Source organism: Cyanistes caeruleus, unplaced genomic scaffold (assembly GCF_971803275.1).
Source record: "Cyanistes caeruleus unplaced genomic scaffold, bCyaCae1.hap1.1 HAP1_SCAFFOLD_243, whole genome shotgun sequence".
Taxonomy (NCBI): Eukaryota; Metazoa; Chordata; class Aves; order Passeriformes; family Paridae; genus Cyanistes; species Cyanistes caeruleus.
This window is the reverse complement of record NW_028256024.1, coordinates 42,236-62,586: the sequence shown is the minus strand read 5'-3', so window position 1 is coordinate 62,586 and position 20,351 is coordinate 42,236. Positions and strand designations below refer to the sequence as shown.

Genomic DNA, 20,351 nt, shown 5'->3' with positions numbered 1-20,351 from the left:
TTGGGTGATTTTGGGGGTTTTTGGGGGATTTTGGGGGTTCCTGGGGGGTTTTGGGGTGATTTTGGGGCCGTTTTGGGGTGATTTTGGGTGTTTTGGGTTGGTTTTGGGGTGTCTTGGGGTGATTTTGGGGCCGTTTTGGGTGATTTTGGTGTTTTTGGGGTGTCTTGGGGTGATTTTGGGGCTGTTTTGGGTCATTTCAGGGTGTTTCAGGGGTGATTTTGGGGTGGTTTTGGGGGGATTTTGGGGCTGTTTTGGGGTGATTTTGGTGTTTTTGGGGTGTTTTGGGGGGATTTTGGGGCCGTCTTGGGGTGATTTTGGGGAGTTTTGGGGTGATTTTGGGTGTTTTGGGTTGTTTTTGGGTGGTTTTTGGGCTGTTTTGGGTCATTTCAGGGTGTTTCAGGGGTGATTTTGGGTGATTTTGGGGTGTTTTGGGGGGATTTTGGTGTTTTTGGGGTGTCTTGGGGTGATTTTGGGGGTTTTGGGGGTTCCTGGGGGGTTTTTGGGGTGATTTTTGCCGTTTTTGGGGTGATTTTGGGGCCGTTTTGGGGGGATTTTGGTGGTTTTGGGTGATTTTGGTGGTTTTGGGGTGTCTTGGGGTGATTTTGGGGCTGTTTTGGGGCCATTTTGGGGTGATTTGGGGTGTTTTGGGTTGGTTTTGGGTGATTTTGGGGCTGTTTTGGGGTGATTTTGGGTGTTTTGGGTTGGTTTTGGGTGGTTTTGGGGCTGTTTTGGGTCATTTCAGGGTGTTTCAGGGGTGATTTTGGGTGGGTTTTGGGTGATTTTGGGGTGATTTTGGGGGTTTTGGGGGTTCCTGGGGGGTTTTTGGGGTGATTTTTGCCGTTTTTGGGGTGTTTTGGGGTGATTTTGGTGTTTTTGGGGTGTCTTGGGGTGATTTTGGGGCTGTTTTGGGTGATTTTGGGGGTTTTGGGTTGTTTTTGGGTGGTTTTGGGGCTGTTTTGGGTCATTTCAGGATGTTTCAGGGGTGATTTTGGGTGATTTTGGGTGATTTTGGGGGTTTTTGGGGGATTTTGGGGGTTCCTGGGGGGTTTTGGGGGGGATTTTGGGGCCATTTTGGGGTGATTTTGGGTGTTTTGGGCTGGTTTTGGGGTGTTTTGGGGCGATTTTTGCCGTTTTTGGGGCTGTTTGGGGGGATTTTGGGGCTGTTTTGGGGTGATTTTGGTGTTTTTGGGGTGTCTTGGGGTGATTTTGGGGCCGTTTTGGGTGATTTTGGGTGATTTTGGGGGTTCCTGGGGGGTTTTTGGGGCGATTTTTGCCGGTTTTGGGGTGTTTTGGGGTGATTTTTGGTGTTTTGAGTTGGTTTTGGTTGGTTTTGGGGCTGTTTTGGGTCATTTCAGGGTGTTTCAGGGGTGATTTTGGGTGGGTTTGGGGTGATTTTGGGGGTTTTTGGGGGATTTTGGGGGTTCCTGGGGGGTTTTGGGGGTGATTTTTGCCGTTTTTGGGGTGTTTTGTGGTGATTTTTGCCATTTTTGGGGTGATTTTGGGGCGATTTTTGCCGGTTTTGGGGTGTTTTGGGGCGATTTTTGCCGTTTTTGGGGTGCTTTGGGGCAATTTTTGCCGTTTTTGGGGTGTTTCTGTGCTCAGCACGAGCTGCGGGGGCACCAGGACCTGGTTCACGTGGTGGCTCTGCGGGAGCCGTTTTGGGGCTGTTTGGGGGGATTTTGGGGCTGTTTTGGGGGGATTTTGGTGTTTTTGGGGTGTCTTGGGGTGATTTTGGGGCCATTTTGGGTGATTTTGGGGGTTTTGGGTTGGTTTTGGGTTGTTTTTGGGTGATTTTGGGGCTGTTTTGGGTCATTTCAGGGTGTTTCAGGGGTGATTTTGGGTGGGCTTGGGGTGATTTTGGGGTGATTTTGGGGCTGTTTTTGGGGCGATTTTGGTGTTTTTGGGGTGTCTTGGGGTGATTTTGGGGCTGTTTTGGGTGATTTTGGGGGTTTTGGGTTGTTTTTGGGTGGTTTTGGGGCTGTTTTGGGTCATTTCAGGGTGTTTCAGAGGTGATTTTGGGTGGATTTGGGGTGATTTTGGGGGATTTGGGTGGGTTTTGGGGGGTTTCTGGGGCGATTTTTGCCGTTTTTGGGGTGTTTTGGGGTGATTTTTGCCGTTTTTGGGGTGTTTTGGGGCGATTTTTGCCGTTTTTGGGGTGTTTTTGTGCTCAGCACGAGCTGCGGGGGCACCAGGACCTGGTTCACGTGGTGGCTCTGCGGGAGCAGCTGCCCCAGGTGCTGTCGGGGGGTGAGGACGGAACCGTGCGGCTCTGGGGTGAGATGGGACCCCAAAAAACCCCAAAATCCGCCCCAAAAACCCCGAAATTCACCCCAAAAAACACCAAAATCCACCCTGAAAACCCCTGGGGGGAGCTGGGACCCCAAAATCCGCCCAAAATCCCAAAAAATTCCCCAAAATTCCCCCAAATTCCCTCAAAATTCTCAAAAATTCCCGAAAAATTCCCCAAAAATTCCTCAAATTCCCCCAAAATTCCATAAAAAATTCCCCAAAAATTCCTTAAAATCCAAAAAAATTCCCAAAAATTCTCAAAAAATTCCCCCAAAATTCCCCCAAAAATTCCCCAAAATTCACCCAAATTCCCCCAAAATTCCCTAAAATCCCGAAAAATTCCCCAAATTCCCCCAAAATTGCCAAAAAAATTCCCAAAAATTGCCAAAAAATTCCCAAAGAATCCCCAAAAATTCCCAAAAAAATCCCCAAAAAATTCCAAAAAAAATTCCCAAAAAAATTCCCCAGAATTTCCCCAAAAATTCCAAAAAACTCCCTCAAAATTCCCCAAAATCCCAAAAAATTCCCAAAATTCCCCAAAATTCCCCAAATTTTCCCCAAATTCCCCAAATTTCCCCCGGAATTCCCGGAATTCTTGCAGATCTCCGGACGGGCTCCCAGGTGCAGCTGATCGAGGTGCACAAATACCAGGTGGGACAAACTGGGACAAACTGGGACAAACTGGGACAAACTGGGAGGGAACTGGGAGGGACTGGGATGGACTGGGAGGGACTGGGGGGAAAAAACCCGGCGGTTTTGGGGTGAAAAATGGAGATTTTGGGGCAAAAAATGGGGATTTTGTGTTAAAAAATGGGGATTTAAGGGTTAAAAGTGGCACTGGGATGGACTGGGATAAACTGGGAGGGACTGGGATGGACTGGGACAAACTGGGATAAACTGGGATGGACTGGGAGGGACTGGGGGGAAAAAACCCGGCGGTTTTGGGGTGAAAATTGGAGATTTTGGGGGTGAAAATGGGGATTAAAGGGTTAAAAATGGGGATTTAAGGGTTAAAAGTGGCACTGGGATGGACTGGGATAAACTGGGAGGGACTGGGATGGACTGGGACAAACTGGGATAAACTGGGATGGACTGGGAGGGACTGGGGGGAAAAAACCCGGTGGTTTTGGGGTGAAAAATGGAGATTTTGGGGCAAAAAATGGGGATTTTGTGTTAAAAAATGGGGATTAAGGGGTTAAAAATGGGGATTTAAGGGTTAAAAGTGGCACTGGGATGGACTGGGATGGACTGGTATAAACTGGGATGGACTGGGAGGGACTGGGATAAACTGGGAGTGAACTGGGATGAACTGGAAGGGACTGGGAGGGACTGGGGGGAAAAAACCCGGTGGTTTTGGGGTGAAAAATGGAGATTTTGGGGGTGAAAATGGGGATTAAGGGGTTAAAAATGGGGATTAAGGGGATAAAAATGGGGATTTAAGGGTTAAAAATGGCACTGGGAGGGACTGGGATAAACTGGGATGGACTGGGATGGACTGGGGGTAAAAAACCCGGTGGTTTTGGGGTGAAAAATGGAGATTTTGGGGCAAAAAATGGGGATTAAAGGGTTAAAATATGGGGATTTAAGGGTTAAAATAGGACTGGGATGGACTGGGATGGACTGGGAGAGACTGGGGGGAAAAAACCCAGCGGTTTTGGGGTGAAAAGTGGAGATTTTGGGGCAAAAAATGGGGATTTAAGGGTTAAAATGGAACTGGGATAAACTGGGATGGACTGGGAGGGACTGGGATAAACTGGGACAAACTGGGAGGGAACTGGGATAAACTGGGATGGACTGGGAGAGACTGGGAGCAAAAAACCCAGCGGTTTTGGGGTGAAAAATGGAGATTTTGGTGTCCGAAATGGGCATTAAAGGGTTAAAATGGAACTGGGATGGACTGGGATAAACTGGGATGGACTGGGATTGAACTGGGATAAACTGGGATGGACTGGGAGGGACTGGGATAAACTGGGACAAACTGGGATGGACTGGGACAAACTGGGATGGACTGGGAGAGACTGGGGAAAAAAACCCGGCGGTTTTGGGGTGAAAAATGGAGATTTTGGGGGTGAAAATGGGGATTTAAGGGTTAAAAATGGAACTGGGATGGACTGGGATGGACTGGGAGGGACTGGGATAAACTGGGACGGACTGGGAGCAACTGGGATGGACTGGGATAAACTGGGATGAACTGGGAGGGACTGGGGGGAAAAAACCCGTCGGTTTTGGGGTGAAAAATGGAGATTTTGGGGGTAAAAAATGGGGATTAAAGGGTTAAAAATGGGGATTTAAGGGTTAAAATGGAACTGGGATGGACTGGGATGGACTGGGATAAACTGGGAGGGAACTGGGAGAGACTGGGAGGGACTGGGAGGGACTGGGAGGGACTGGGGGGAAAAAACCCAGCGGTTTTGGGGTGAAAAATGGAGATTTTGGGGCAAAAAATGGGGATTTAAGGGTTAAAAATGGAACTGGGATGGACTGGGAGGGACTGGGATGGACTGGGAGGGACTGGGATAAACTGGGACAAACTGGGATGGACTGGGATGGACTGGGCGGGGCTTACACTGGCACAAACTGGTCCAAACTGGTCCGAACTGGTCCATACTGGTCCATACCGGTTTATACTGGTCCGTACTGGTTTCAGGAGTGCAGCCGCCCCCAGCTGGGCAAGTGGATCCGGTGTTTGGCCACTGAGAGCGACTGGATGGTGAGGGGGCGGGGCCAGAGGGGGCGGGGCCAGAGGGGGCGGGGCCAGAGGGGGCGGGGTCTAGGGGCGGGGCCTCTGCAAAAGGGGAGGGGCTTGTGGGATGAAGGGGCGGGGCCTCCGCAAAAGAGATGAGATGATGGGCGGGGACTTGGGGAAAGGGGAGGGGCTAAAAGAAAGGGGCGGGGCCTCGTTTAAAGGGGAGGGGCCTCAGTAAATGGGTGTGGTTGGTGGGCGGGGCCTCTGGGAGATGGGGGAGTGGCTTTAGCAAAAGGGGTGGGGCCATGATGGGGTAAAGGGGAGGGGCCCCGGAAAAGGGGGCAAGGCCTCGTCAAAAAGGGGCGGGGCTAAAGGGGAGGGGGGTTGGGCGGGGCCTCAAAGGGGGCAGGGCTTTATTATAAAGGGGAGGGGCGTAAATAAAGAGGGCGTGGCTTGAAGCAAAGGGGGCGTGGCCTCAACAAAAAAAAAGGGCGGGGCTGTGTGGGAGGGGTCTGGCAAAAGGGGGCGGGGCCTGGGTGATACAAGGGGTGGGGCTGAGTGGGAGGGGCCTCACCAAAAGGGGCGGGGCCTCAAAGGGGCGGAGCTGAGCAGGGTTTTGATGATATAAGGGGGAGGGGCCTTATCAAAAGGGGCGTGGCTGAGTGGGAGGGGCCTGATAAAGGGGCGTGGCTGAGTGGGAGGGGCCTGATAAAGGGGCGTGGCGTGAGCAGGATATTAAGCTGCTTCTCCAAAGGGGGTGGGGCTGGGTGGGCGTGTCCTGGCATTGACCACGCCCCTTTTGCCAGTTGGGGGGGTGGGTGTGGCCTGGCGCTGACCACACCCCCTTTGCCATGCGTGGGGGCGGGTGGGCGTGGCCTGGTGCTGACCACGCCCGCTTTGCCAGTTGGGCGGGGGGTGGGTGTGGCCTGGCGCTGACCACGCCCCCTTTGTCAGATGTGGTGGGCGGGTGGGCGTGACCTTGCATTGACCACGCCCCCTTTGCCAGGTGTAGGGCCGGGTGGGCGTGGCTGGCATAGACCACGCCCCCTTTGCCAGATGTAGGGCCGGGTGGGCATGGCCTGGAGCTGACCACGCCCCCTTTGCCAGATGTGGTGGGCGGGTGGGCGTGGCCTGGCGCTGACCACGCCCCCTTTGCCAGATGTAGGGCCGGGTGGGCATGGCCTGGAGCTGACCACGCCCCCTTTGCCAAACATGGCGGGCGGGTGGGCGTGGCCTGGCGCTGACCACGCCCCCTTTTCCAGGCGTGGGGGCGGGTGGGCGTGGCCTGGCACTGACCACGCCCCTTTTCCCAGGTGTGCGGGGGCGGCCCCGCCCTCACCCTGTGGCACCTGCGCTCGGTGACCCCGACCACGGTGTTCCCGCTGGCCCCGCCCCAGCACCACGCCCTCTTCCACCAGGACATGGTGAGACACCAGAACGGACCAGTATAAACCAGTATGGACCAGTATAAACCAGTATGAACCAGGATAGACCAGTATAGACCAGTACAGACCAGTACAGACCAGTACAGACCAGTATAAACCGGTATAGACCAGTATAGACCAGTACAGACCAGTATAGACCAGTACAAACCAGTACAAACCAGTACAGACCAGTATAAACCAGTACAGACCAGTATAAACCAGTATAAACCAGTACAGACCAGTATAAACCAGTACAGACCACTACAGACCAGTACAGACCAGTATAAACCAGTATAAACCAGTATGGATCAGTACAGACCAGTATAAACCAGTATAGACCAGTATAGACCAGGATAGACCAGGATGGACCAGTATAAACCAGTACAGACCAGTATGAACCAGTATAAACCAGTATAAACCAGTCCATCCCAGTTCCCTCCCAGTCCATCCCAGTCCCTTCCAGTCCATCCCAGTTCCATCCCAGTCCCTTCCAGTCCCTCCCAGTCCATCCCAGTCCATCCCAGTCCATCCCAGTTTATCCCAGTCCCTCCCAGTCCATCCCAGTTCAATCCCAGTTCAATCCCAGTTCATCCCAGTTTGTCCCAGTCCATCCCAGTCCATCCCAGTTTATCCCAGTTCAATCCCAGTCCATCCCAGTCCATCCCAGTTCCATTTTAACCCTTAAATCCCCATTTTTACCCCCAAAATCTCCATTTTTCACCCCAAAACCGCCGGGTTTTTTCCCCCCAGTCCCTCCCCGTCCCTCCCAGTCCCTCCCAGTCCATCCCAGTCCCTCCCAGTCCATCCCAGTCCTTCCCAGTTTATCCCAGTTCATCCCAGTCCCATTTTAACCCTTTAATCCCCATTTTTAACCCTTAAATCGCCATTTTTACCCCCAAAATCTCCATTTTTCACCCCAAAACCACCGGGTTTTTTCCCCCCAGTCCCTCCCAGTCCCTCCCAGTTTATCCCAGTTCCCTCCCAGTCCATCCCAGTCGATCCCAGTCCCATTTTAACCCTTAAATCCCCACTTTTAACCCTTAAATCCCCATTTTTAACCCTTTAATCCCCATTTCTTTAACACAAAATCCCCATTTTTTGCCCTAAAATCTCCATTTTTCACCCCAAAACCGCCGGGTTTTTTCCCCCCAGTCCCTCCCAGTTGCTCCCAGTCCCTCCCAGTTCATCCCAGTCCATCCCAGTCCATCCCAGTGCCACTTTTAACCCTTAAATCCCCATTTTTAACCCTTTAATCCCCATTTTTTAACACAAAATCCCCATTTTTTGCCCCAAAATCTCCATTTTTCACCCCAAAACTGCCGGGTTTTTTCCCCCCAGTCCCTCCCAGTCCATCCCAGTTTATCCCAGTCCATCCCAGTCCCTCCCAGTCCCATTTTAACCCTTAAATCCCCATTTTTAACCCTTAAATCCCCATTTTTAACCCTTTAATCCCCATTTTTTTAACACAAAATCCCCATTTTTTGCCCTAAAATCTCCATTTTTCACCCCAAAACCGCCGGGTTTTTCCCCCCATTCCCTCCCAGTCTCTCCCAGTTGCTCCCAGTCCCTCCCAGTTTACCCAGTTTGTCGTTCCCAGGTGCTGTCGGGGGGGGCGGGGCCAGCCCTGCACCTGCTGCAGCTCAGCGGGGACGTGCGGGGGAGGGTCCCGGTGTCACCCCCGGCCCTGCGGAGCCTCTGCCTGCACCCCCGCTCACCTGAGCACCAGGTGAGACATCCCAAAATCCATCCCATAATTATCCCGAATTTATCCTGAATTTATCCTGAATTTATCCCGAATTAATTCTGAATTTATCCGGAATTTATCCCAAATTTATTTTGAATTTATTCTGAATTTATCCCGAATTTATCCTGAATTTATCCCGAATTTATCCCGAATTTATCCTGAATTTATCCTGAATTTATCCTGAATTATCCTGAATTTATTGAGAATTTATCCCAAATTAATTCTGAATTAATTCTGAATTTATTCTGAATTTATCCCGAATTTATCCCGAATTTATCCTGAATTCATCCCAAATTTATCATAAATTTATCCCAAATTTATCCTGAATTTATCCCCAATTCATTCTGAATTTATCCCGAATTTATTCTGAATTTATCCTGAATTTATCCCAAATTAATTCTGAATTTATCCTGAATTTATCCCAAATTTATCCCGAATTTATCCTGAATTTATCCTGAGTTTATCCCAAATTAATTCTGAATTTATCCCAAATTTATCCTGAATTTATCCCAAATTTATCTTGAATTTATCCCAAATTTATCCCGAATTAATTCTGAATTTATCCTGAATTTATCCCAAATTTATCCCAAATTTATCCCGAATTAATTCTGAATTTATTCTGAATTTATCCCAAATTAATTCTGAATTTATTCTGAATTTATCCCGAATTTATCCTGAATTTATCCCAAATTTATTCTGAATTTATCCCAACTTTATTTTGAATTTATCCCGAATTTATCCTGAATTTATCCCAAATTTATCCCGAATTAATTCTGAATTTATCCCGAATTTATCCCAAATTTATCCTGAATTTATCCTGAAATTATCCCAAATTTACCCCAATTTATCCCAAATTTATCCCGAATTTATCCTGAATTTATCCCAAATTTATCCCAAATTTATCCTGAATTTATCCCGAATTTATCCCAAATTTATCCTGAATTTATCCTGAAATTATCCCAAATTTACCCCAATTTATCCCAAATTTATCCCGAATTTATCCTGAATTTATCCCAAATTTATCCCAAATTTATCCTGAATTTATCCCGAATTTATCCCAAATTTATCCTGAATTTATCCTGAAATTATCCCAAATTTACCCCAATTTATCCCAAATTTATCCCGAATTTATCCTGAATTTATCCCAAATTTATCCCAAATTTATCCTGAATTTATCCCGAATTTATCCCAAATTTATCCCAAATTTATCCTGAATTTATCCCAAATTTATTCTGAATTTATCCCAAATTTATCCTGAATTTATTCTGAATTTATCCCGAATTTATCCCGAATTTATCCCGAATTAATTCTGAATTTATTCTGAATTTATCCCGAATTTATCCCAAATTTATCCTGAATTTATCCTGAATTTATCCTGAATTTATTCTGAATTTATCCCAAATTTATTCTGAATTTATCCCAAATTAATTCTGAATTTATCTGGAATTTATCCGAAATTTATTTTGAATTTATTCTGAATTTATCTGGAATTTATCCTGAATTTATCCCGAATTTATCCCAAATTTATCCCGAATTTATCCCGAATTTATCCTGAATTATCCTGAATTTATTGAGAATTTATCTCAAATTAATTCTGAATTAATTCTGAATTTATTCTGAATTTATCCCGAATTTATCCCAAATTTATCCTGAATTCATCCCAAATTTATCATAAATTTATCCCAAATTTATCCTGAATTTATCCCAAATTCATTCTGAATTTATCCCGAATTTATTCTGAATTTATCCTGAATTTATCCCAAATTAATTCTGAATTTATCCTGAATTTATCCCAAATTTATCCCGAATTTATCCTGAATTTATCCTGAGTTTATCCCAAATTAATTCTGAATTTATCCCAAATTTATCCTGAATTTATCCCAAATTTATCTTGAATTTATCCCAAATTTATCCCGAATTAATTCTGAATTTATCCTGAATTTATCCCAAATTTATCCCGAATTTATCCCGAATTAATTCTGAATTTATTCTGAATTTATCCCAAATTAATTCTGAATTTATTCTGAATTTATCCCGAATTTATCCTGAATTTATCCCAAATTTATTCTGAATTTATCCCAACTTTATTTTGAATTTATCCCGAATTTATCCTGAATTTATCCCAAATTTATCCCGAATTAATTCTGAATTTATCCCGAATTTATCCCAAATTTATCCTGAATTTATCCTGAAATTATCCCAAATTTACCCCAATTTATCCCAAATTTATCCCGAATTTATCCTGAATTTATCCCAAATTTATCCCAAATTTATCCTGAATTTATCCCGAATTTATCCCAAATTTATCCCAAATTTATCCTGAATTTATCCCAAATTTATTCTGAATTTATCCCAAATTTATCCTGAATTTATCCCGAATTTATCCTGAATTTATCCCAAATTTATCCTGAATTTATCCCAAATTTATCCTGAATTTATTCTGAATTTATCCTGAATTTATCCCAAATTTATCCCGAATTTATCCTGAATTTATCCTGAGTTTATCCCAAATTAATTCTGAATTTATCCCAAATTTATCCTGAATTTATCCCAAATTTATCTTGAATTTATCCCAAATTTATCCCGAATTAATTCTGAATTTATCCTGAATTTATCCCAAATTTATCCCGAATTTATCCCGAATTAATTCTGAATTTATTCTGAATTTATCCCAAATTAATTCTGAATTTATTCTGAATTTATTCCAAATTTATCCCGAATTTATCCCAAATTTATTCTGAATTTATCCCAAATTTATTTTGAATTTATCCCAAATTTACCCCGAATTACCCCAAATTTGGGGGCGGGGCTGGGGGCGGAGCCAAATCGGTGGGCGTGGCCTGGGTGGGCGTGGCTTGAGGATGCTTGGCAGGGGCTTGGCATGGATGGGCGTGTTTTGGGGGCGTGGCTTAACGGGGTGGGCGTGGCTTGAGGATGCTTGGGAGGGTTTGGCATGGATGGGCGGGCTTGGGGGCGTGGCTTAACGGGGTGGGCGTGGCTTGAGGATGCTTGGGAGGGGCTTTGCATGGATGGGCGTGTTTTGGGGGCGTGGCTTAACGGTGGGGGCGTGGCTTGGCTGGAGTGGGTGGGGTTTGTCTTGAAGGGGTGTGGCCAGATGGGCGTGGCTTGTTCTGGGTGTGGCTGGGTGGGCGTGGCCGGTGGTGGGTGTGGTCGGTGGGCGTGGCCGGTGGTGGGTGTGGTCGGTGGGCGTGGCCTGTGCGCGTGTGTGACCCCGCCCCCCGCAGGTGCTGACGGTGGCCGGGAACAGCCCCAAGATCGACGTCTTCACCAACCTGGGCTACCGGGCCTTCTCCCTGAGCCTCACCTGAGCACACCTGGGGACACCTGGGCACACCTGAGATCACCTGAGCCTCACCTGAGATCATCTGAACCTCACCTGAGATCACCTGGGCACACCTGGGGACACCTGGGGACACCTGAGCCTCACCTGAGATCACCTGAGTTCACCTGAACCAACCTGGGCTACCGGGCCTTCTCCCTGAGCCTCACCTGAGCTCACCTGAGATCACCTGGGCACACCTGAGCACACCTGAGATCACCTGAACCTCACCTGAACCAACCTGGGCTACTGGGCCTTCTCCCTGAGCCTCACCTGAGCTCACCTGAGCACACCTGAGATCACCTGGGGACACCTGAACCTCACCTGAGCTCACCTGAACCTCACCTGAGATCACCTGAACCAACCTGGGCTACCGGGCCTTCTCCCTGAGCCTCACCTGAGCACACCTGAGATCACCTGGGGACACCTGGGGACACCTGAACACACCTGGGGACACCTGGGGACACCTGAGACACACCTGAGATCACCTGGGGACACCTGAACCTCACCTGAACCAACCTGGGCTACCGGGCCTTCTCCCTGAGCCTCACCTGAGCTCACCTGAGCTCACCTGAGATCACCTGAACCAACCTGGGCTACCGGGCCTTCTCCCTGAGCCTCACCTGAGCACACCTGAGCTCACCTGAGATCACCTGAGATCACCTGAGCCTCACCTGAGATCACCTGAGATCACCTGAACCAACCTGGGCTACCGGGCCTTCTCCCTGAGCCTCACCTGAGCACACCTGAGCTCACCTGGGGACACCTGAACCAACCTGAGCACACCTGAACCTCACCTGGGGACACCTGGGACCACCTGGACTCACCTGGGACCACCTGAACCCACCTGAGCTCACCTGGGGACACCTGAACCCACCTGAGCTCACCTGTGCCCACACCTGGGCTCTCACCTGAGCTCATCTGGGCTCACCTGGGCTCACCTGGACTCACCTGGGGCTCACCTGGGCTCACCTGGGGACACCTGAACTCACCTGGACTCACCTGGGACCACCTGAACCCACCTGAGCTCACCTGGACTCACCTGAGCTCATCTGGGGACACTTGGGACTCACCTGGACTCACCTGGAGCTCACCTGGACTCACCTGAACCCACCTGGGGTCTCACCTGTGCTCACACCTGGGGTTTCACCTGGGGGGTCTCACCTGGGCTCACCTGAGCTCACCTGGGGGGTCTCACCTGTGCCCACACCTGGGGGGTCTCACCTGCTCGGTCTCACCTGGGGGGTCTCACCTGGGGGTCTCACCTGGTCGGTCTCACCTGCTCGGTCTCACCTGGGGGGTCTCACCTGTCCCCACACCTGGGGTCTCACCTGGGGCTCACCTGAGAGGTCTCACCTGTCCCCACACCTGGGGGGTCTCACCTGTGCTCACACCTGGGGGGTCTCACCTGTGCTCACACCTGCTCAGTCTCACCTGGGGGGTCTCACATGGGGGTCACACCTGGGGGGTCTCACCTGGTCTCACCTGGGGGATCTCACCTGGGGATCTCACCTGGGGGGTCTCACCTGTCCCCACACGTGGGGGTCTCACCTGCTCGGTCTCACCTGGTCTCACCTGGTTGGTCTCACCTGGGGGGTCTCACCTGGGGGGTCTCACCTGGGGGTCTCACCTGGGGGGTCTCACCTGTGCTCACACCTGCTCGGTCTCACCTGGGGGGTCTCAGCTGTTCCCTGTTTGATATAAAAGTGATTTTTATACAAAATCCCCCAAAATCGGCTCCGTCTGCTCCGCGTGGGGGAGGGGCGGAGGGGGAGGGGCCCGGGGTGGGGGAGGGGCGGTTTGGGGCATTTTTGGGAGGTTTTGGGGTGATTTTGGGTGATTTTGGGGCATTTTTGGGGAATTTTTTGGCATTTTTGGGTGATTTCGGGTCAGTTTTGGGGTATTTTTGGGAGGTTTTGGAACATTTTTGGGAGGTTTTGGGGCTGTTTTGGGGCATTTTTGGGAGGTTTTGGGGCATTTTTGGGAGGTTTTGGGGCATTTGGGGTGATTTTGGGGCATTTTTGGTGAATTTTTTTGGCATTTTTGGGTGATTTGGGGCATTTTTGGGGCATTTTTGGGAGGTTTTGGGGCATTTTTGGGAGGTTTTGGGGCATTTTGGGGTGATTTTGGGGCATTTTTGGGGCATTTTTGGGGAATTTTTTGGCATTTTTGGGAGATTTGGGGTCAGTTTTGGGGCATTTTTGGGAGGTTTTGGGGTATTTTTGGGAGGTTTTGGGGCATTTTTGGGAGATTTTGGGGCAGTTTTGGGAGATTTTGGGAGATTTTGGGGCTGTTTTGAGGCATTTTTGGGCACTTTGGGGCATTTTTGGGAGATTTTGGGGCTGTTCTGGGGCGTTTTGGGGGCATTTTGGGGCAATTTTGGGAGATTTTGGAGCAGTTTTGGGGTGATTTTGGGAGATTCTGGGGCTGTTTTGAGGCATTTTTGGGCACTTTGGGACATTTTTGGGAGATTTTTGGGAGATTTTGGGGCATTTTGGGGCAGTTTTTGGCACTTTGGGGCTGTTTTGGGGCAATTTTGGGAGGTTTTGGGGCAATTTTGGGAGATTTTGGGGCAATTTCAGGGCTATTTTGGGCACTTTGGGACATTTTTGGGGCAATTTTGGGAGGTTTTGGGGCATTTTGGGGCTGTTGAGGGCAGTTCAGGGAGGTTTGGGGGATGTTTTGGGGCACTTTGAGGTGGTTTTGGGGCATTTTTGGGAGGTTTTGGGGCCGTTTTGGGCACTTTGAGGCAGTTTTGAGAGGTTTGGGGCATTTTTGGGGTGATTTTGGGGCAGTTTCAGCACTTTGGGGAGGTTTTGGAGCATTTGGGGAGGTTTTGGGGTGGTTTTGGGCACTTTGGGTCATTTTGGGGCTGTTTTGGGGCATTTTTGGGAGGTTTGGATCAGTTTTGGGGCAGTTTTGGGGTGGTTTGGGGAGGTTTTGTGACATTTTTTGGGGCATTTTGGGGCATTTTTGGGAGGTTTCGGGCACTTTGGGGCTGTTCTGGCACACTGAGGCATTTTGGGGCAGTTTTGGGACATTTTGGGGCGGTTTTGGGACATTTTGGGGCATTTTGGGACAGTTTAGGGCATTTTGGGGCGGTTTTGGGTCAGTTTTGGGGCTGCTCGAGGCTGGAGCAATTTTGGGGCAGTTTAGGGCATTTTGGGGCTGTTTAGAGCAATTTTTGAGGCAGTTCTGGGGCAGTTTGAGGCTTTTTGGGGCATTTGGGGGCTGTTTAGGGCCTTTTGGGGCATTTTTGAGAGATTTTGGGAGGTTTGGGGGCATTTTTGGGAGGTTTTGGGCACTTTGGGGCAGTTTTGGGGCGGTTTTGGGAGGTTTGGGGCAGTTTTGGGGCGATATTCGAGTGATTTTGGGGTACTTTGGGGCATTTTAGGGCATTTTGGGGCTATTTAGGGGCGTTTTTGGGGCTGTTTGAGGAATTTTGGGGTGGTTTTAGAGCGGTTTTGGGGCATTTCGGGGCATTTTGGGGAGGTTTTGGGGCAGTTTGAAGCGGTTTTGGGGCAGTTTCGGGCACTTTGGGGCTTTTTGGGGCTGTTTGAGGAATTTTGGGGAGGTTTTAAGAGCGGTTTTGGGGCATTTCGGGGCAGTTTTGGGGCGGTTTTGGGACATTTTGGGTCGGTTTGAGTCTCTTTGGGGCCATTTTGGGGCACTTTAGGACAGTTTTGGGCCACTTTAAGAGGGTTTGGGGCAGTTTGGGGGTGGTTTGGGGCAATTTTGGGTCGATTTTGGGACGTTTTGGGGCTCTTTTAAATCCGCTTAGCGGCTCCCCGACTCCTGAGTCCTCCAGCACCACCGAGTCGAGTCCTCCAGAGCGGCCAGAGCGCCCCCAAGGTCCTCCAGCACCACCGAGTCGAGTCCTCCAGGGCGGCCAGAGCGCCTTCACTGCGGAGTCCTCCAGCACCACTGAGTCGAGTCCTCCAGGGCGGCCAGAGCGCCGTCACTGCGGAGTCCTCCAGCACCATAGAGATGCGGGACGGGGCAGAGCGGAACCGGAAGCGGCTGTGGGTCACTTCCGGCAGGCGCGAGGACAATGGCGCTGCCCGCGGCGCTGCTGCGCGGGGCCCTCGGGGGTGCGCCGGGAATTTGGGGAGGAAAAACCGGGAATTTTGGGGAAATTTTGGGAATTTTGGGAGCATTTGGGGAGCCCGGAGGGGTGGGGGAGGGTTGGGGGGGGGAGGGAGGAGGTTGAAGGTCATGGGGGGGGGGAGGGGTCGCCGGGGTCACGCGGGAATCCTCGGAAAGTTCCAGAAATTTCCCCCAAATTCCCCCAAAATTCCACCAAATCCGGGTGAATTCCCCCAAAATCCGGCTGAAATCGCCCAAAACCCGCAAAAATCGCTCAAATTCCCCTCAAAATTCCCCCAAATCCCTTCAGATCGCCGCAAAATTCCCCAAAATTCTCCTCAAATCCTTTTAAATCCCCCCAAAATTCCCCCAAAATTCAAAAAAATGCCCCCAAAATTCCCAAATTCCCCTCAAATCCTTTAAAATCCCCCCAAAATTCCCCAAAATTCCCTAAAATTCCCAAAATCTCCCAAATTTCCCCCCAAAATTCCCCCAAATCCTTTAAAATCCCCCAAAATTCCCCCCAAAATTAAAAAAAAATGCCCCCAAAATTCCCAAATTCCTCCAAAAATCCCCCCAAAATTCCCCAAAATTCCCCAAATTTCCCCCCAAAATTCCCCTCAAATCCCCCCTAAATTCGCCAAATCTCCCAAATTCCCCCCAAAATTCCCCAATTTCCCCCAAATCCCCCCAAAATTCCCCAAATTCTTTAAAATCCCCCCAGAATTCCCCCAAAATTCCCCCAAAATTCCCCTCAAATCCCCCCAAAATTCCCTAAAATTCCCCCAAATCCTTTAAAATTCCCCCAAATCTCCCCAAAATTCCCCTCAAATCCCCCCAAAATTCCCAAATTCCTCCAAAATCCTCCAAAAATCCCCAAAATTCCCCCAAAATCCCCCCAAAATTCCCAAAAATTCCCCCAAATCTCCCCAAAATTCCCTAAAATTCCCAAAATCTCCCAAATTTCCCCCCAAAATTCCCCAAAATTCCCCCAAAAATTCCCAAAAATCCCCCAAATTCCCCCCAAAATTTCCAAAATCTCCCAAATTTCCCCCCAAAATTCCCCAATTTCCCCCAAATTCCCCCCAAAATTCCCAAATTCCTCCAAAATCCTCCAAAAATCCCCAAAATTCCCCCAAAATCCCCCCAAAATCTCCCCAAATTCCCCCCAAAATTCCCAAAATCTCCCAAATTTCCCCCCAAAATTCCCCAAATTCCCCCAAATCCCCCCAAAATTCCCCCAAAATTCCCCAAAATTCCCCCAAAATCCCCCAAAATTCCCATTTTTTTTCCCCCCCAGGAATTCGTGGCCGCGGCTTCCGAGTGCTGAGCACGGTGAGGGGGAGGGGAGGGAAATCCCGGGAATTTGGGGGGGATTTGGGGGAATTTGGGGGAATTTGGGGGATTTCTTTTTTTAGGATTTTTTGGGGTTTTTTGGGGATTTTTTGTGGAATTTATTGGGATTTTTTGGGGATTTTTTTGGGATTTTTGGGGGTTTTTTTGGGATTTTTTTGGGAATTTATTGGGATTTTTTGGGGGATTTTGGGGGGATTTTCTTGGAATTTTTGAGGAATTTTTTTGGATTTTTGGGGGGATTTTTTGGGATTTTTTTGGGAATTTATTGGGATTTTTTGGGGGAATTTGGGGGATTTTTTGGGGGGATTTTTTGTGGAATTTATTGGGATTTTTTGGGATTTTGGGGGATTTTTTGGGGATTTTCTTGGAATTTTTCAGGAATTTTTTGGGATTTTTTGGGGATTTTTAAGGGATTTTTTGGGGATTTTCTTGGAATTTTTCAGGAATTTTTTGGGATTTTTTGGGGTTTTTTTGGGATTTTTTGTGGAATTTATTGGGATTTTTTGGGATATTTTGGGGGGATTTTTTTGGGATTTTTCAGGAATTTTTTGGGATTTTTTGGGGATTTTTTTGGGATTTTTTGTGGAATTTATTGGGATTTTTTGGGAATTTTTGGGGGATTTTTTTGGGATTTTTCAGGAATTTTTTGGGATTTTTTGGGGATTTTTTGTGGAATTTATTGGGATTTTTTGGGAATTTTTGGGGAATTTTTTTGGGATTTTCTTGGAATTTTTCAGGAATTTTTTTGGATTTTTGGGGGGATTTTTTGGGATTTTTTGTGGAATTTATTGGGATTTTTTGGGGATTTTTTTTGGAATTTTTCAGGAATTATTTTGGATTTTTTTGGGATTTTTAGAGGGGATTTTTGGGGGATTTTTTGGGGATTTTCTTGGAATTTTTCGGGAATTTTTGGGATTTTTTGTGGGTTTTTTTGGGATTTTTTTGTGGAATTTATTGGGATTTTTTTGGGGATTTTTTTGGGAATTTTTTGGGATTTTCTTGGAATTTTTCAGGAATTTTTTAGGATTTTTTGGGGGATTTTTTGGGAATTTTTCAGGAATTTTTGGGGGATTTTTGGGGAGATTTTTTTATTTTTGGGGACTTTTTAGGGGAATTTTTGGGGAATTTTTGGGATTTTTGGGGGGATTTTTTGGGATTTTTAGAGGGGATTTTTGGGGATTTTTTGGGGATTTTTGGGGGAATTTTGGGTGAATTTTTGGGGATTTTTGGGTGAATTTTTTGGATTTTTGAAGGATTTTTTTATTAATTTTTTGGGGAATTTTTGGGATTTTTGAGGGGGTTTTTTTAGGATTTTTTGGGGATATTTTGGGTGAATTTTGGGGTAATTTTGGGTGAAATTTTAGTGAATTTTGGGTGGATTTTTGGGATATTTTTGGGTGAATTTTGGGTGAATTTTGGGATATTTGGGATAATTTTTGATAAATTTTGGTGATATTTTTGGGGTAATTTTGGGGATATTTTGGGTGAATTTTTGGGATATTTTTGGGTTAATTCTGAGTGAATTTTGGGTGAATTTTGGGATATTTTCGGGTGAATTTTTGGGTGAATTTTTGGAATATTTTGGGTGAATTTTTGGGTGAATTTTTGGGTAAATTTTGGGTGAATTCTGGGTGATTTTGGGCTATTTTTGGGTGAATTTTTGGGTGAATTTTTGGGATATTTTTGGGTGAATTTTTGGGTGAATTTTTGGGTGATTTTGGGATATTTTTGGGTGAATTTTGGGTTAATTCTGGTTGATTTTTGGGGTATTTTTGGGTGAATTTTTGGGTGAATTTTTGGAATATTTTGGGTTAATTCTGGGTGATTTTGGGTGGATTTTTGGGTGAATTTTTGGGATATTTTGGGTGAATTTTTGGGATATTTTGGGTTAATTCTGGGTGAATTCTGGGTGATTTTGGGCTATTTTTGGGTGGATTTGGGGTGAATTTTTGGGTGGATTTTTGGGATATTTTGGGTGAATTCTGGGTGATTTTGGGCTGGTTTTGGGTGAATTTTTGGGTGAATTTTCGGATATTTTTGGTGAATTTTTGGGATATTTTTGGGTGAATTTTGGGTGAATTCTGGGTGATTTTGGGTGAATTTTTGGGATATTTTTGGGTGAATTTTTGGGTGAATTTTCGGATATTTTTGGTGAATTTTTGGGATATTTTTGGGTGAATTTTGGGTGAATTCTGGGTGATTTTGGGTGAATTTTTGGGATATTTTTGGGTGAATTTTTGGGTGAATTTTCGGATATTTTTGGGTGAATCTTTGGGATATTTTTGGGTGAATTTTGGGTGAATTCTGGGTGATTTTGGGTGGATTTTTGGGTGGATTTTGAGGATATTTTGGGTGAATTTTGGGATATTTTTGGGTGAATCTTTGGGATATTTTTGGGTGAATTTTGGGTGAATTCCGGGTGATTTTGGGTGGATTTTTGGGTGGATTTTTGGGATATTTTGGGTGAATTTTTGGGTGAATTTTGGGTGAATTCTGGGTGATTTTGGGTGGATTTTTGGGTGGATTTCGGGGATATTTTTGGGTGAATTTTGGGTGATTTTGGGTGGATTTTTGGGTGGATTTTGGGGATATTTTTGAGTGAATTTTGGGGTAATTCTGGGTGATTTTGGGTGGATTTTTAGGTGAATTTTTGGGATGTTTTGGGTGAATTTTTGGGTGAATTTTTGGGATATTTTGGGTGAATTCTGGGTGATTTTGGGTGAATTTTTGGGATATTTTTGGGTGGATTTTTGGGTGAATTTTGGGGATATTTTGGGTGAATTTTTGGGATATTTTGGGTGGATTTTTGGCCTATTTTTGGGTGAATTTTTGGGATATTTTTGGGTGAATTTTGGGTGAATTCTGGGTGATTTTGGGCTATTTTTGGGATATTTTTGGGTGAATTTTGGGATATTTTTGGGTGAATCTTTGGGATATTTTTGGGTGAATTTTGGGTGAATTCTGGGTGATTTTGGGTGGATTTTTGGGTGAATCTTTGGGATATTTTTGGTTGAATTTTGGGTTAATTCCGGGTGATTTTGGGTGGATTTTTGGGTGAATTTTTGGGATATTTTTGGGTGAATTCTGGGTGAATTTTGGGGTAATTCTGGGTGAATTTTGGGGTAATTCTGGGTGATTTTGGGTGGATTTTTGATAAATTTTGGTGATATTTTTGGGGTAATTTTGGGGATATTTTAGGTGGATTTTTGGGATATTTTGGGTGAATTTGGGTGAATTTTTGGGATATTTTTGGGTGAATTTTTTGAATATTTTTGGTTGAATTTTGGGTGAATTCTGGGTGATTTTGGGTGGATTTTAGGTGAATTTTGGGGATATTTGGGGTGAATTTTTGGGTGAATTTTGGGATATTTTTGGGTGAATTTTTGGGATATTTTTGGGTGAATTTTGGGTGAATTTTTGGGTGAA

General features: G+C 46.8%; 2 protein-coding genes across 10 annotated transcripts in view; both read left to right on the top strand.

Annotated features, from left to right (window-relative positions):
• The window catches only part of LOC147645520 (THO complex subunit 6-like), a 31,718-nt gene extending 18,512 nt beyond the window's left edge, over window positions 1–13,206 (top strand). Inside the window, exons 7-12 of the mRNA XM_086874533.1 lie at window positions 2,172–2,274; window positions 2,891–2,940; window positions 4,937–4,999; window positions 6,289–6,399; window positions 7,997–8,125; window positions 11,389–13,206. Of these exons, the coding sequence (XP_086730659.1) occupies window positions 2,172–2,274; window positions 2,891–2,940; window positions 4,937–4,999; window positions 6,289–6,399; window positions 7,997–8,125; window positions 11,389–11,472 (540 nt within the window). The 3' untranslated portion in view covers window positions 11,473–13,206. The remainder of the gene's footprint in view (window positions 1–2,171; window positions 2,275–2,890; window positions 2,941–4,936; window positions 5,000–6,288; window positions 6,400–7,996; window positions 8,126–11,388) is intronic.
• Window positions 13,207–15,513: 2,307 nt separating this feature from the next.
• TUFM (Tu translation elongation factor, mitochondrial) overlaps window positions 15,514–20,351 on the top strand; it is a 47,067-nt gene continuing 42,229 nt past the window's right edge. For 5 of the 9 annotated variants that reach the window (XM_086874529.1, XM_086874527.1, XM_086874532.1 and 2 more), the window contains exons 1-2: window positions 15,515–15,574; window positions 16,870–16,904. In XM_086874529.1, coding sequence (XP_086730655.1) covers window positions 15,535–15,574; window positions 16,870–16,904 — 75 coding nt within the window. In that variant the 5' untranslated portion in view covers window positions 15,515–15,534. Of the gene's footprint in view, window positions 15,575–16,869; window positions 16,905–20,351 lie in introns of all 9 variants that reach the window. The other 4 variants (XR_015282305.1, XR_015282306.1, XR_015282304.1 and 1 more) reach the window with 1 other exon arrangement.